The sequence below is a fragment of the Rhincodon typus genome, unplaced genomic scaffold (assembly GCF_021869965.1).
Source record: "Rhincodon typus isolate 14 unplaced genomic scaffold, sRhiTyp1.1 hic_rhity00003341, whole genome shotgun sequence".
In the NCBI taxonomy this organism is placed as follows: domain Eukaryota; kingdom Metazoa; phylum Chordata; class Chondrichthyes; order Orectolobiformes; family Rhincodontidae; genus Rhincodon; species Rhincodon typus.
The window spans coordinates 3813-18367 of NW_025968979.1; the positions used below are offsets into that span (position 1 = coordinate 3813).

Below are 14555 nucleotides of genomic sequence, written 5' to 3' on the forward strand. Positions count from 1 at the left end.
GAGCCCGAACCAATAACTCATTTCTCTTTACACCGATGACTACAATTTCCACCACTTTGTATTTTTTTTTTAATTGAAGTGTTAACAGTCCCAAGTATTTTGCTTGTAAATAAACACATTTCTAGTTAGTCACTTTGGACAGTTTTTGATTCACTCAACCCCATTTTATGATCAGATAATACGTGTACTTAACGTGCATGTCTCACCTTGTTGTCATCAGAGAATGAGGAAAGAGTCTCATTTAATCGAACACTCTCAAACTCCTGATTGTTAGCATACACCCGGAAGACTTTAAACTGGGATGATGGAACTCCAATATATGGCTCCAACTGCTGCTTAAAGGCAGCCAATGTGATGCGTTTATCAACAAACACCAACAAACCTGTAAGAATAAAGTTAATATAAAAACATGGTACAGGAAAGGTGATTCTCCAATTCCATTTTAACACATTTGCTCAAATCATTTCCATTTATTTACAGTTAAGTAGACATTGCTAAATTTCTTCAAGCTGAGTTACAAGAATCCCAGTGGCACAGCACACTGCTACAAAACTATTAGTACCGCAACAGAGATCTTTTATCACTAAAGACACTTTTAACACTACTCACACTGCTATTTTGCATTATCTGGTCTCACCCTGGTCAGTATCAAGACCAAAATAAACATGCAGATGTGCACTAGCAAGCATCAGGCAAATACAGTTTTACAAAAATATTAATCCAGGTTTTGTCTGAGTGCCATTTTAGCACCCTTCAGCGCAAAAACATTTTGTCCTGTAAATTGCTAATTCAGCACTGTGAACACAAGAGGTCATCTGCAACCTTACTACATGCCGGGCCAGTCTATTTGGTTACCATCTATGTGGGGGCAAGCATAGAGCAAAATAATCAAAATTACCAAATAACCCCAAAGAAGAGATTACCAAAGACTCCACCTACTGTAGTTTTTAACTTAAACATGAATTCAAGTTAACAAATTGAGTGTTAACAGACAAATCATATTTACTGGTAAAAATCACATTTGTAACACAATGTTTGGCCAAAAGAGAGGGGTGACTTTTACCCAAGTAGTATTTGCAAGGGGCTGAAATCCAGCCTCATATTCTTAGGTCAGAGACTATTCTTGCCAAATCCACCCCAGAAGCATAAAAGTAAATCAGTAATATTCTTATGACTGAAATTTTATTAAAATTGTGCAATTTTGGTCTTCTGTTGTTTCTCTTCATCAATCTCGGATGGCTTTGAAACCTGCAACGCCTTTGTTTTTGCTTGCTTTGGGCCAAAGATTCAGATAGATCTGCAAGTGGAAAGTCTATTCTGGCAACAGTTATTGATGTATTTTGCAGCTTCATTTTCCAACTGTGGCCACTGCTAGGCCTTCCTCTGTTTACTTATCTTTGCTTGAGCATTGAAAACTTCCTCCAATCACTAACAATCTTTTCCAACATCTTGTCTCCTCTAGCTGCTGCACAATCTTCTCATCAGTTGGTCAAATATTAGAAGGTAGGATTGGTGGGAATGCAGCACACACCATTGAGGTGGTGAACTTGACTGAATGTGACTTTACCAGTGAGCAAGGGGTAAACAGAATTTGGATTTTTGGTCAAAAGTTAGATCAATTTTTCCACAAGATCAACCATTACTTGATATATAGAATAATGAAAATTTCACTTAACATGGCCCACCACAAATGTATCTTACACAACCATTCCCTTCAGCATACATGACATTACATAGCTCCACAGTTTCACATTATTCTTTTCATTATTCAGACAGAGGAGGTCAGATAGGAAAGAACTCTGTTCCTAAATACACCATGAGTTTGATAGCAGGACACTGTTGCCGCACTCTTACGTTTTACAGTAGTAGTTTTGTTTTCGTTTTGTGCATTTCCTCTGCTGAAACATCTGTAGCCACACAGGTTCCGGCTTTTTGTTTTCTCCTTTCTGTTGGGCATTGTTTAAGTTCAAGGGTTGCCATGTCACATTGACCAGTATTTATTAACAGCCAAGAAAAGTACAATTGAGCTCTTTGCAACCGATATAAATTCTCCTTATTGTGCTGCTTCCGAAACAAAGATCATCACGCTGCTCCCCACCCGACTTTGGAAAATAGCTTTACCAATACTGAACTACATTTTTCTTTACAATAACACTCAAAAGTTCTTGACAACAAAATAATTTTAACAACTAGCACATCACATATTACACAGGAAACAATGATGCATCGTATTTACAAAACAAAAAAGCCTCAGTACAAACAGTGTTATTCTGAAATCTTATAAAATCTAGCTTTAAGACACTGTTTCCATCCTTCTCTAAATTTGAGAGTTCACAATCACATTGTTTCAGCTGGCAACATGTGCTACTTAAGAGTAAAGGCTACAGCACTAAACTCCAGTGAAACAGCCCAAGTTTCTTGGTTCTGAACTTTCCCAGGATCAACAGGGCTGTGGTTTGTGTACAGTAGTACCTTGGCTTTGCACCCTTTATTTACTTTTTAAAATCTGTACTGGATTATGCAGTCTGAACACTGGAATAGTATTAGTGAGGCATCAAAATGTTTAACAAATGCAAATTTTACATTGGTATGGCTATTTTCCTTTCTTAACTTATACATCTCCACCTTAGTGCCTCTAATCGTTAAGTAGAGTAGTCTTTACCTAATCATTATCATATTAATGTTCTGTAGAGTGTTGAGCACACCCTTTGAAGCTCTTTCCTAACAAAATACCTTGAGCAGTGCAGTTCACTGTTCTATCAGCCAATTTAAACTAATGGTGGCTTTTTAGAATGACAAGAAGTATATCTCCATTCTCACTAAATTTAGATACTAAACCTACACCACACGGACTGCAGGAGTTCACAAAGGCCTTCTCAAGGGCAATTAGGGATGAGCAACAAATGCTGATCTAAGCAGCAATGCCCACATTTTCTGAAAGAATTTGTAAAAAACCAAGAGAAAAATGTCAATATATGAAAATTAAAAAATTTTTGGGTCAGCTCCAACTTTCCTCAAAAAAACCCAAATTTGCACAATTGGAACTCATGCCTCATTTTGCAGTTCCCTTTTCTATCTTCATTCTCTTGTTAATTTGTCGCTTTTGAAGTATATTAGTTATAATGCTTTTTTAATTCAGGAATTAATGGGATACGTTACCATATGTTTTAAAATCTAACTTTTATTATAAGTAAATAGTGTCTTTTCCCCCTAATTTATCCTTATTTTTTCTGCTTAACAAATTGTTTTATTGGTACAACCAAACCTGCAAAACTGCTTGCTTACATTTCTGTGAGACCACCCTAACCAAAACAAAATATGACCTATCAAGCCAGATTTCAGTGTGGGATCTGATTTGTCCAGTAATAACATCAGCTGAGATTAGAATACCACCAGATGTTTCTAAAATATGCAACCAGACCAGATCTCAAAATTATTATTAATCATAGTGCCACATTGCAAAAGGAATAGAAGCCAGCCCATACCAATGTATGACACAAAAACCATGTAACAAAGAGTGTGCCAAACAACACTCAGACAACAATGTTTGTGAGGTGATAGCGAGTTACAAAACCAGCAAAACAAACAGGTGCAGAGAACAATGCATTCCTCTCCACTGTATATAAACACCAGATCAGGACAGGTTGTCAAACTTCCAAAGCGTTCCACTGAAGCCCAAAATGTTGATTTTGCAAATTCTGTTTTACTTGTTTATATAATTATCATATTGACAACACATTCTATCAGGTATGCGTGTTTGGGATGAGTTCTTATCTTTGGAAAGAGGGTTGGTGCTATGTTTTATTGTCAATATGCATTTAAGAAACATGATTACATCATCATTACTACGTCATAGCACGTGAGCTGAGAAGATAAAGATCTTGTATTCCTCCTTGCCTCAGACCTCGAGAACCTTGACATGCAACTGGAAGCATGCTGTAACTAAGCAGCTTAATGTTAGCTAAGACACTGATGTGCCTGAAGAATGTAACATTTGTACGTAATTCTTAACTGAAATAGATATCAAGTGGATTCTTGAATACCAAAATATTTACGTTTGCTTTCTTTTGTTACTGGACGTTACATAAGCATTGAACAAAAACAAAGTTGCTGGAAAAGCTTAGCGGGTCTGGTAGCATCTGTGAAGAAAAAAATCAGAGTTGACTTTTCAGGTCCGGTGACCCTTCCCTGAGAAACGTTAACACTGACTTTTTTTCTTCACAGATGCTGCCAGGCCCGCTGAGCTTTTCCAGCAACTTTGTTTTTGCTCCTGATTTACAGCATCCGCAGTTCTTTCAGTTTTTATTACATAAGCATTGCTCCATTAGGTAGAAACACCATGTTGGAAGCAAACTCAGATCAAATCAATCCCGGACAAGCCCACAGTTTTCTTGTATTCCCTGGGTGGGGAACCATAGATCAAAATAAACAAATGACAACCTCCCATCCCCCCAAAAAAATTCCCAAAAAGATTCTACTTTTTGTAGCTTCTACACTAATAGTGGCCAGAAAAGTGGCAAGTAGAATTCAATCCAGAGAAGTGAGGCAATGCATTTGGGAAAGACAAACAAAGCTTGACAATACGTAATAAACAGGATTTTGAATGGGGTAGAGAAAGTGAGTAATTTTGGAGTGCATGTCCATAAGTCCAAGAGGGTGTTACTAATAGGTAGATAAGATGATAAAGAAAATACATGGAATGCTTTCCTTTTTTGGATGAGGCAGTAACAGAAAGAGGGATAGAATATAAACAAAGCTTTTTTAAATTCATTCACAGAATGTAGATGTCACTTACTGCGCCAGCATTTATTACTCATCACTAATTGCCATTGACAGGGTAATGGTAGCTGCCTTTCTGAACCAATGCTATTTGGGAGTTCCATGATTTTGACCCAGCAACACTTTAGGAACAGCGATCTGGGTATCGTCCAGGTGTTGCTGCATTTGGGCATGGACTGCTTCAGTATCTGAGAATGTCGCGCAGACATCAACAAATATCCTCACTTTTGATGTGAGGATGGAGGGAAAGTCATTGATAAAACAGCTGAAGCTGGTTGGGCCAAGAACACTACCCTGAGGAACTCCTGAAGAAATGCTCTATACGGAGAATACCGACCTTAAATCACACAACCCTTTTTCTTTGTGCCACTTAATGGCTCCAACTATAGAAGAATATTCCTCCAATTCCATTGACACCAGGTTTGCTAAAGCTGCTTCATGTCACACGTGGTAAAATGTGGCCTTGATATTGAGGGCAGTTGCTCTCGTGTCTAGAGTTCAGCTCTTTTGTCCATGGTTTTAATCAAGGCTGTAATGAGGTCACGAGTTAAGTGAGTGGTCCTTATGGAGTCCAAAATGAGCAGTGAACTAGTTATTGCTAAGCAAGTGCTGCTCGACAGCACTGTTGCTATCACCTTCCATCACTTTACTAATGATCAAGTGTTGAGTGATAGGGGTGACAACTGGTCAGGTTAGATGTGTCCTGCTCTGTGTGTACAGGGCAAATTTGGGTAATCTTCCACATGGCAAGGGTTGTAACTGTACTGGAACAGTCTGGCTAGGTGCATAGCAAGTTGTGGAGCACAAGTCATTAGTACTATTGCAAGGATGTTATCAGGGTCAATAGCCTTGCACCATTTAGTGTCTCCTACACTTTTTGATATCATGTGGAATGAATCAAATTGGCTGAAGACTGGCACCTGCAATGAATGGGACTACTGAAGGAGGCAGAAATGGATCATCCACTCGGCACTTCAGGCTGAAGATTGCTGTGAGTGCTTCAGCCTTTACCTTTTGCACTGATGTGTTGGGCTCATCTACTAAAGGATGGGGATGTTTGTGGAGCTTCGTCCTCCAGTGAGTTGTTTGATTGTCTGCCGGATACGATGGGCTGAATGGCTTCTGTCATAACTTTTCTATGGTTTTAAATAAATCAGAACTGATGTCAATGAAACTTGAATTAAAAGGGAAATGATACTTTAAACAAACGTAAATTTCACTTTAAGTATTTGGAATAACAAATAAATGTGGTTGGATAGGATAAGCATTCGTACCATTTTCCATACGAATCTGGCAACATTTTGTATGGGATTATATTAGATTTAAACCACAGAAACACAATTCAGCCCAACAGACTAATCCTGATAGCAATTCTCAATACAAAAGTGGGTAAAATTCTGAAATTTGGGGTAGTGGTTAAAAACAACATTGTGAAGCCAACTGTATAGCACAGAAAGAAGTTATTTCAAAAATAGTTTGAATGACTATCTGCTTAGTTTAATTTCCCTTGCTCATCCCTCATAGCCCCATGAATCTTTTCTTTTAAAGTATACACTCAATATCCTTTTGTAAGTTACTGATTACTTCCATCATTCCTTTAAATAGCACATTCTTGATCACCATAACTTGATGCATTTTTAACAAATCTCTCTTTTGGACTTTGTTGCCAATTATCTTAAATCTGTGCCCTCTAGTTACTGACATTTTGCTAGCGCAAAGGTTTCTCTGTATCCACTCCAGCAGAACTGGTAACATAATTTATGTAAATTATGAACTTTTTTTGAACAGCCATGTTGATACACAATTTCAACATATAGAGGTGTGATTGTATGAAAACCTAAAAGTACAATATATAGTATAGGAATATTATAGCAGGAAATACTGAATTGGCTTTATTAACTTTTATAAGGACAGGAGCAAAATACTGTGCAATCTGTTACCAAAACGTATGATCTAGTCAGTTTCAAAGACTTCAAAGTCTAACACACTTTCTGTTGCAAATAAAACAGAGCAGATAGAAGCTTAATTATTGGATATCTTCTGTTGTTAGGAGAGTTGTCCCTGGACTTACAGCTGCTTTTAAGGCTTCAATTCCTTGATGAAATGAGAAACCCATAGAAAATGACATACTTTGTACTCCTTTCAATTTTTATACTGACATAAGTACCAACAGTGTGATAACAAACCATAGGGTACACAGACAAGATTTATAGCTTGCGTGCCCGTACTACATTTTGTCTGAAGTATAAAGTCTAAAGGTGTTGCACTTTTGTATAGAACCAATTAGGAAGCAGGTGCAGCTCTAGGGACCATCAGTCATCTGGAGACTATGGATGCTGTCAGAAATATACTGCTCATTTAATATGATTTACTGAGAGATTTACAATTAAGGTTATTTGAAACAGTACTTCTGTACTTTTCAGAAATACTGCAAGAATTATTCAATTGAATTATAGAAAATACTAGAAATTGTGATCATTCCAAATAGAGTATGATCTTTCTAAGACAGTTTGAAATGTGCCTACTTTATGTTGACACAATGGGAGCCTTTGATGTTCCAAATACACCCCGTCATACCATGCCATAAATTTAGTGATCTGGTGCAGAAACAAAATTTGCACGTGACTAAAAGCTCAAAAAAGATACAATTGCAATCTGGGCCACAGAATGGTGCACTCTATGGAAAATGTTTCATTTTCAGAGGCAGAGAATGAAACCAACCTGTAAAAGCAGCCCTCCCTCTCTCAGGAGGCCAGAATTACAGCTTTGTGCCCAACGGCTAGTTGCTTGTTGTATTACAATTGAAGAAATAATAGGGAATAGGGAATAATAGTGGTCTAATGGTTACAGCAAAGACAGTTTAATTGGCAAAATGTAAGGAGCATCAGAGGTGCAGGGGATGCAAAAAATAGTAGGATGTCTGTCTGTGCTTGCGATTGCATCTTCCAAGTTACTGATCTCAGGCACCCCACTGTGGGGATATACAACTATAGGCCATAAATTCGAAGAAGATATAATACTCAGTCAGCCGTGCAAGCATCCATCATTGAGCGTCAAGCACTTGACTGGGAATGATGCATAACCTGAGGATGAAATATAAATTAAACCTTTTTGTAAAGAGAGTGTCATGTACTTATTACAAAGTACTAAAGGAACTGTAATACAAATTTAGTGAACATTTAAAGTACCATCAAGCTTTACTGAATACAGCCTTCAACTTGAGACAAATTTAATTTCAAATGATTTCAAAAATGAAGTTTAAGTCCTGCTTGGTGCCCAAGGCTTCAGAGATTGCCACAGAAAGTGACTCAGAGAACAGTTCAAATTAACTTGCAGATTGGGAAAGGCAATTGGAAAATTAACTTTAAAACAAGAGAGATGTGGTGTTATTTTGGTAGGAACGGAGGAAATTGGCAGTACAGATACATAAATCTCAAAGTGACAGATTAATATGGCACAGAAAAGCAAACAAAAGAGTTCACATCTAGGGTGATACAATTTAAAAACAAACAGAAGTTACATGAAATTTGGATTGCATTTTGATTAGACCACAGGGAGTATAGTGAACAGTGTTGATCTTCAAAGTATAGCATTATTTTGAGACAAAGCAGAAGGTGTAAAAAAAGATTTTGGAATGATACTCATATATACCATCAGGAAACGGTGAGGCATTTACCTCCAGGAAAGGGAAGACGGAGAGTAACCTGATATGAAATCTTTAAGGATATGAAAAGTTTGGATAGGGTAGATGCAGAGAATGCAGTTCCACCTATTGGTGAGCCCAGAACTAGCAGTCATCACTGTAAGATGGGCACCAATAGTTTTAATTGAGATTTCAGAAGAAACCTCTTTACCCAGAGTGTGGTGCGAATATGGAATTTGCTACCATAAACAACAATTGAGACTAACAGCAAACATGCATTCAAGGAGAATACAAAAATAGTACACCATTCAGCTCTTCAAGCCTGAATCAATCACAAAGATTATTGCAATCTTTCAATTCTCCCCTACAATTCTGGGCTTTATATACCGACTCCCTTCATATCCAAAAACCTATGCTTGAATATGCTCAACAACTGATCTTCAGGAACATAGAATTCTAATTAGTCACAACTGTTTAAGTAAATGAATTTTCACCTTATTTCAGCCCAAGATTGCTGACTCCTTACTCTGAGACCAAAGACCCTAGTTCTGAATTCTCCAATTAGAAGAAACAAGCTCCCAACGTTCACCCTGCCAGACCCTTAAGCATTTATATTACAATGAAGTCAGGTCTTGTTCTTCTGAACTTTAGAGAACATAAGGAAGTATGATTAATACATTGCAGGTGCAAAATACTGCAAATGCTGGAATTTGTGCTGAAAACAAAAAATGCTGGAAATCACAGCGGGTCAGGCACCATCCTGGGAGAGAGGGCAAGCTAACGTTGACTCTGAATGACTCTTCTTCAGAGTTAATAAATACATACTAGAGCAAGGATGAGGAGAATTTGATGATGGAATTAGACAACAGTGGTGGGTAGGTGATGTGGAGTTTAAACACCAGCATATCAGTCGAGTTAAACAGCCCGTCTCTGTGCTGAGTACTGACATGCTGTGTGGGATGGAGGAATTGGAAAATACAGCAAGATGCCCATGTGTCACCTGACTAATAGAACTTTCACTCTTTTTGAAATCAAACTATGAATTATTTAGAGGTTGACAGTGATAAAAAGTATGCTGTTAGCAATTCTACCACTAAAGATAAACATATTAAAGTTCCTTTAATATGCACCTTACATGAAACACAACATGCTTTTTTTGTCCATCACCTGATCCATTTTCAGAAGTGCACTGGTCTGCTTTGAAGTACATGTACCGTGTCAATCCCCTGGCCTTCCCATTTTCATCATATTCACTGTCTGTCCCGGAATCCTCCTCTGCCGTATCCCATGTTTCCTTCTTCCCTTCATTGGCCTTTGAGCGGCGGCTGTATGTGATGCTGTGAGAGTCCAGCCCATTTGTCAGGGGCATAGGTGCTGTTTCTGCATTGCACAAAGTGTCACTGCTGTGGCTAGAGCTGAGGATATCACTATCCACGGAGCTCGTGCTTCGGTCATTGTTTACATCAGAATCTGACCGTTCTTCTGACTGGAGTGGGGTCTCTGGACCAGAGGAGGGAATCCGGTTTTCCAGTTCCCTGTTGTCCACAGAGGTTGAAGAGTCAGCCTCTTGTGATGGTGACTCAATGGTTTCAAAATCACTGCCTTCTGCACTTTTGAGACCATCACCATTTTCTCCTGGAGTGCAGGACGACTGCTGTTGCTGTAGCAATGACAAGTTCTTCAATTTCTCTGTGCTTTCTTTTAAAATGGCTTCCACAGGTTTTCTGTGGGTTGGAGACTCTTTCGCACATTCATAGCTGTCCTCTTGGCTGCCTGGATCCCCTGCAGCTTTTTGGTGATGATACCTTAGTCCTTGGGACCCCGGTGACTGTACTGGCAATGAAACATACAGTCGAATTGTATTGGCATGCTGGTCTAGTAGATGCCACAGTTGCGACTCAGTGAAAGTTGTTTGATTATCCTGGATGTCTGAGCTTTCAACAAATATCTAGAATACATTAAAATTAAAGTTAGCATGGATTAAAATCACTGGTGTGCAAGCACACCAAAAATAAAATTAAGGCAACAAAAAAGTTCATAAAACTCAAAATCAGATGGATTTCTTTTTAAGATGGTACATTCCACATGCTTAACATTGAGAGGTCAGCTGTGACTCACTCAGATGCACTCGCACCATTGAGGTGGAAGGTTATGGGCTCAGGCACCATTCTCAAGATTTGAGCACAAAATCCAGGGTGATACTCTCAGTGCCAGTACTGAGGGAGTGGTGCACTGAGGTGTTGCCTTTCAAAGGTAAAAGATCCCATGCTGTTATTTTAAAGAACAAGAAAACTGTTTCTTTGCTGATATTAATCTGTGCAATATCAAAATTGATTATCTAGTCATCATTGAAATGATTTATGTGTGACACTGCACAAATTGGCTGCCCCATTTCCTACAACAGTGATTACACTGAAGAGTACTTTATAGGCTGTAAAGCGCTTTGAGATGGTCTGAGGTCATGAAAAGGTGCTATAAAATGCAAGTCTTTGTTTCCACATTTGGATGCTGCCTGTGGTACATTCAGCAAGATACCAAATGCTCTGCTTTTCCTTGGTCTACACTGCACGGATTTCAAGGTAATGCTCAATCCTTTCTAAACATATCTAATTAGAGGTTGAAAACGCTTGATTTAAGCTTCCCAAATAGAAATGTTTGGAATTGTGTATGATCTTACATTAATACAGACTATAATTCAGTGCATTAGGCAACTAGCTACCACCCAACTTAATCTCAAACCAAATTAATCATAATGTTTTAGCTTAAAATATGATATTTTCCTCTGGCCAGACAGCATTTCACAATTTAATTTTATATTTTGGTTATCAGACTAAAATCATGTGCCAAGGATGTTGAAAGTGGTGCGAAATTGGAAGGGGCACTGGCCACAAACTTTCAGCCTTTCCTAGTCTCAGACGTGGTGCCAAAAGACTGGAGAGTTACAAACATCACGCTGTGTAAAAAGGCTATAGGATAGGTCCAGCAATTACAGATCAGTTTAACTTCAGAGGAAGGAAGCTTCTAGAAATAATTATTCAGTATAGAATTAGAAGTCGCATGGAAAAGATGGGTTTTAGAAGAGCTAGCATGTGTTTCTAAAGGGAAAATAGTATTTATCTAACTTGGAGGAGTTTTTTTTTGAAGAGGTAACAAAGGGGCAAAGACAGTATTGCACTTAGTGTGGTGTACATTGTCTTCCAGAAGGAATTCAAAACCGTGCCACTTACAGACTTGTGAAATGTCTAGGTCATGGAATAAAAGGACATGGAATAAAAGGACAGTAGCAATAGGGATACAAAATTCACTGAGTGTTAGGATGTGGAATAATGTTCAGTGGACATTTTTGGGCTGGAGGAAAGTTTGTAGTGGAGTTCCCCAGGGCTACTGGGTACTGGGATCTGTACTTTTCCCTGATCTATATTAATGACCTAGATTTTGGTGTGTAGGAGACAATTTCAAAGTTTGCAATTGATACAAAACTTCGAAGGAAGATAGTGCAGATCTTCTGAACAACACTGACAGATTGGTAGAATGGGCAGAGAGGTGGCACAAAGCTCAATGCAGGGAAGTGTAAGGTGATGCATTTTGATAAGAAGTACATCAACAGAAAATATAAAGTAAGGGCTAAAATTCTAAAGGGATGTAGGAACAGAGGAACTTGGGTGCATATAAGAACAGATCTTTTAAAGTGGCAAAACAGGTGGGAAGAGCAGATAGTGAAGCATACAGCAGGTCTCTATTAATAATGCCTAGAATACAATACAAGTGCAAGGAGATGGTGTGAAATAAAAGCAAAATACTGCAGATTCTGAGATAAAAACAAAGTGCTGGGGAAACTTAGCAAAGAGAAACAATGTCAACATCCAGTCCCATGACTTTTTTTAGGAATGCAATGAAATTCATGGAACTCAGTGCTAACTTTGAGGTGATGCTTGTATAAGACGAATGGAATATTGTGTACAGTTATGGGTGCCACACTACAGGACGAATGTGAATACACTGGCAAGATGACAGAAGAGATTTACAAAAATGGTCCCAATGATAAGAAACTTCAGTAATGATGATAGATTGGACAGGTTGGGACTGCTCTCTCTGGAGAGAGAAAGGCTAAAATGAGATATGATAGAAATCTTCTAATCATGAGGGGGTTGAAGAGATGAGATAGGCAGAACTATTCTTGCCTGTAAAAAGATGAAAAAGTGATTTGCCAGAGAAGCAACTGTGATGAGAAACATTCATGAGTGGTTTGGATCTGGAATGCACTCCTTGGAAGCTTGCGGAAGGCAGGCTCGTTTGAGAAATTCCAGAGGGCATCGGATGATTATTTTAGTAGAAACGACGAGAGAAGGTATGAGGAAAAGGCAGGAGAATGCTACTAAATCATAATGCTCACTTGGAGAGCTGGTGCAGACATAATGAGGTAAATGGCCTTGTCCTGTGCTGTAACATTTATGAGATTCCTTGATAAGTTAAGTTATTGTACCTGTCCTGCTGGTATTAAATTGTTTAAAATTTTGATTCACCACCCAGAACAACTGCAACAATCTAGCTCCCTCCAGTTAGTTCTGCAACATGCAATTGACCCATTTATTGCAAAACTCACTTTATAAACTCACCTTATTACTCCTGAAGAACCCTTCTGCCTTCAGTGTTTTGTTAGGTACAGAAAGCAACCGCAAATCATTGCAACAACGTTCCAGTACGATACGCATTGTCTCACAGGAGAGGCCTGTGGCCTAGGATCAAACAGAAGACATGGTCCCTATCAAACAACAGTTTTTCAGAACAGCACATTCTTTTAAAGCTGAGGAAAATCCCACAAGTTCTTGTTATCATGCTTTGACGTGTAATTACAGGAATGATATCAGTCAAGGGATATAATATAGAAATTCTGTTCCTTAGCTTAACCCCACCTGTGGGGTGTTTCATGACAAACTGGTTTATTATTTGAGAACTTAACATTTTATTCTGATATACCACACAATGCAGTAATTAATATCCTGGAAAATGCATTATAAACTTTAACTGACCACATTATTGGCAGACCTTTATGAGATGTGAACAGCTGCATTCACACAAACAATCATGCATATTTAACATACTTAAAAATAAAACTGCTGATCCACACTGGTACATTGTGCTATGTTCTAACAAAACTATTAAGCTTAAGAGTTACTCACTAGAGAACCAACAGCATGAGGTATTAAAGCAACTGATTGCTATATTAAAGGGGGTTGAAAAGTTCCAAGATACATGCATTTTCAGGAGATATTTCAAGATCATTGTCAAATTGGCATTCTATTTTTAATCTTACTCAATATGATTCAAATTAGAAGGAAAGTTTACGGTTAGATAATCATTTGAGAAACATTCATTGCTTATGAAATTATTTAGGTAAGTCAGAGTGAAATTGCACAAGTAATTGATCAGGCTGATAAAACTGGACCTATGTACAAGTCAGTTTCTAAATTCTCTGAGCTATAAAAGCTTACTTTATCACGTGAGACATATCAAAGCAAAATTAAGCTCATCATTTTCAAAACACTGGATAAATTATTTTGTTAATGAGTTTTGGTGATGTGAATGCTCAGAGCGCCACTCACTGGACAAAGATCGTTCTAGCATGACACTGTTACAAGTAGAACAGACTGCTGCTCCTGACATCTACCAACGAGACTATCAAGTACGGTCCACTTGCTAACCAATCAGTATTCTCTTCTCATTCAGGAAAAATTTTGCTTTCCATTTACATTGGCTTTCCTTGCAAATTTCGCTCCGACAAAAGGTGTGTTTTTTCCAAGAATACAGTTTAGGGTATCAGATTGGAGTAGACAAGTTGGACTGAATGGTTTGTTTCCACGTTGTATAACTCTAACTCTAATACAGAATATACTTGCAACGAATTAAATCCTCAACATGATTACTTTATGGCATAAACTAGTGGGTAATCTAAACTAAATAGCATTGGGTTAGCAGGTCAGTCACTGAGGAGACCGTTTTCTTGAAACTCAAGGTGAAAAACCAGACTAGAAGCACAGTAACGTGGCACTGGGGAACTGGATAGAAGAGGAAGGGACGGGGCGAGGGAGGGAGGGAGGGACGGGGCGAGGGAGGGAGGGACGGGGCGAGGGAG

The 14555-nt window shown here is 38.4% G+C and overlaps 1 protein-coding gene across 1 annotated transcript; it reads right to left on the reverse strand.

Moving 5' to 3' along the window:
- Nucleotides 1-206: 206 nt before the first annotated feature.
- On the reverse strand, nucleotides 207-13158 carry LOC125481729 (ubiquitin carboxyl-terminal hydrolase 47-like; the record flags this gene model as incomplete). The annotated part of the gene is made up of 3 exons (XM_048593627.1): nucleotides 13039-13158; nucleotides 9590-10370; nucleotides 207-382 (listed from the first exon to the last, which is right to left on the reverse strand). Coding segments are annotated over exons 1-3 (1053 nt in total), but the record flags the coding sequence as incomplete, so codon positions are not given.
- Between the last annotated feature and the right edge of the window lie 1397 nt (nucleotides 13159-14555).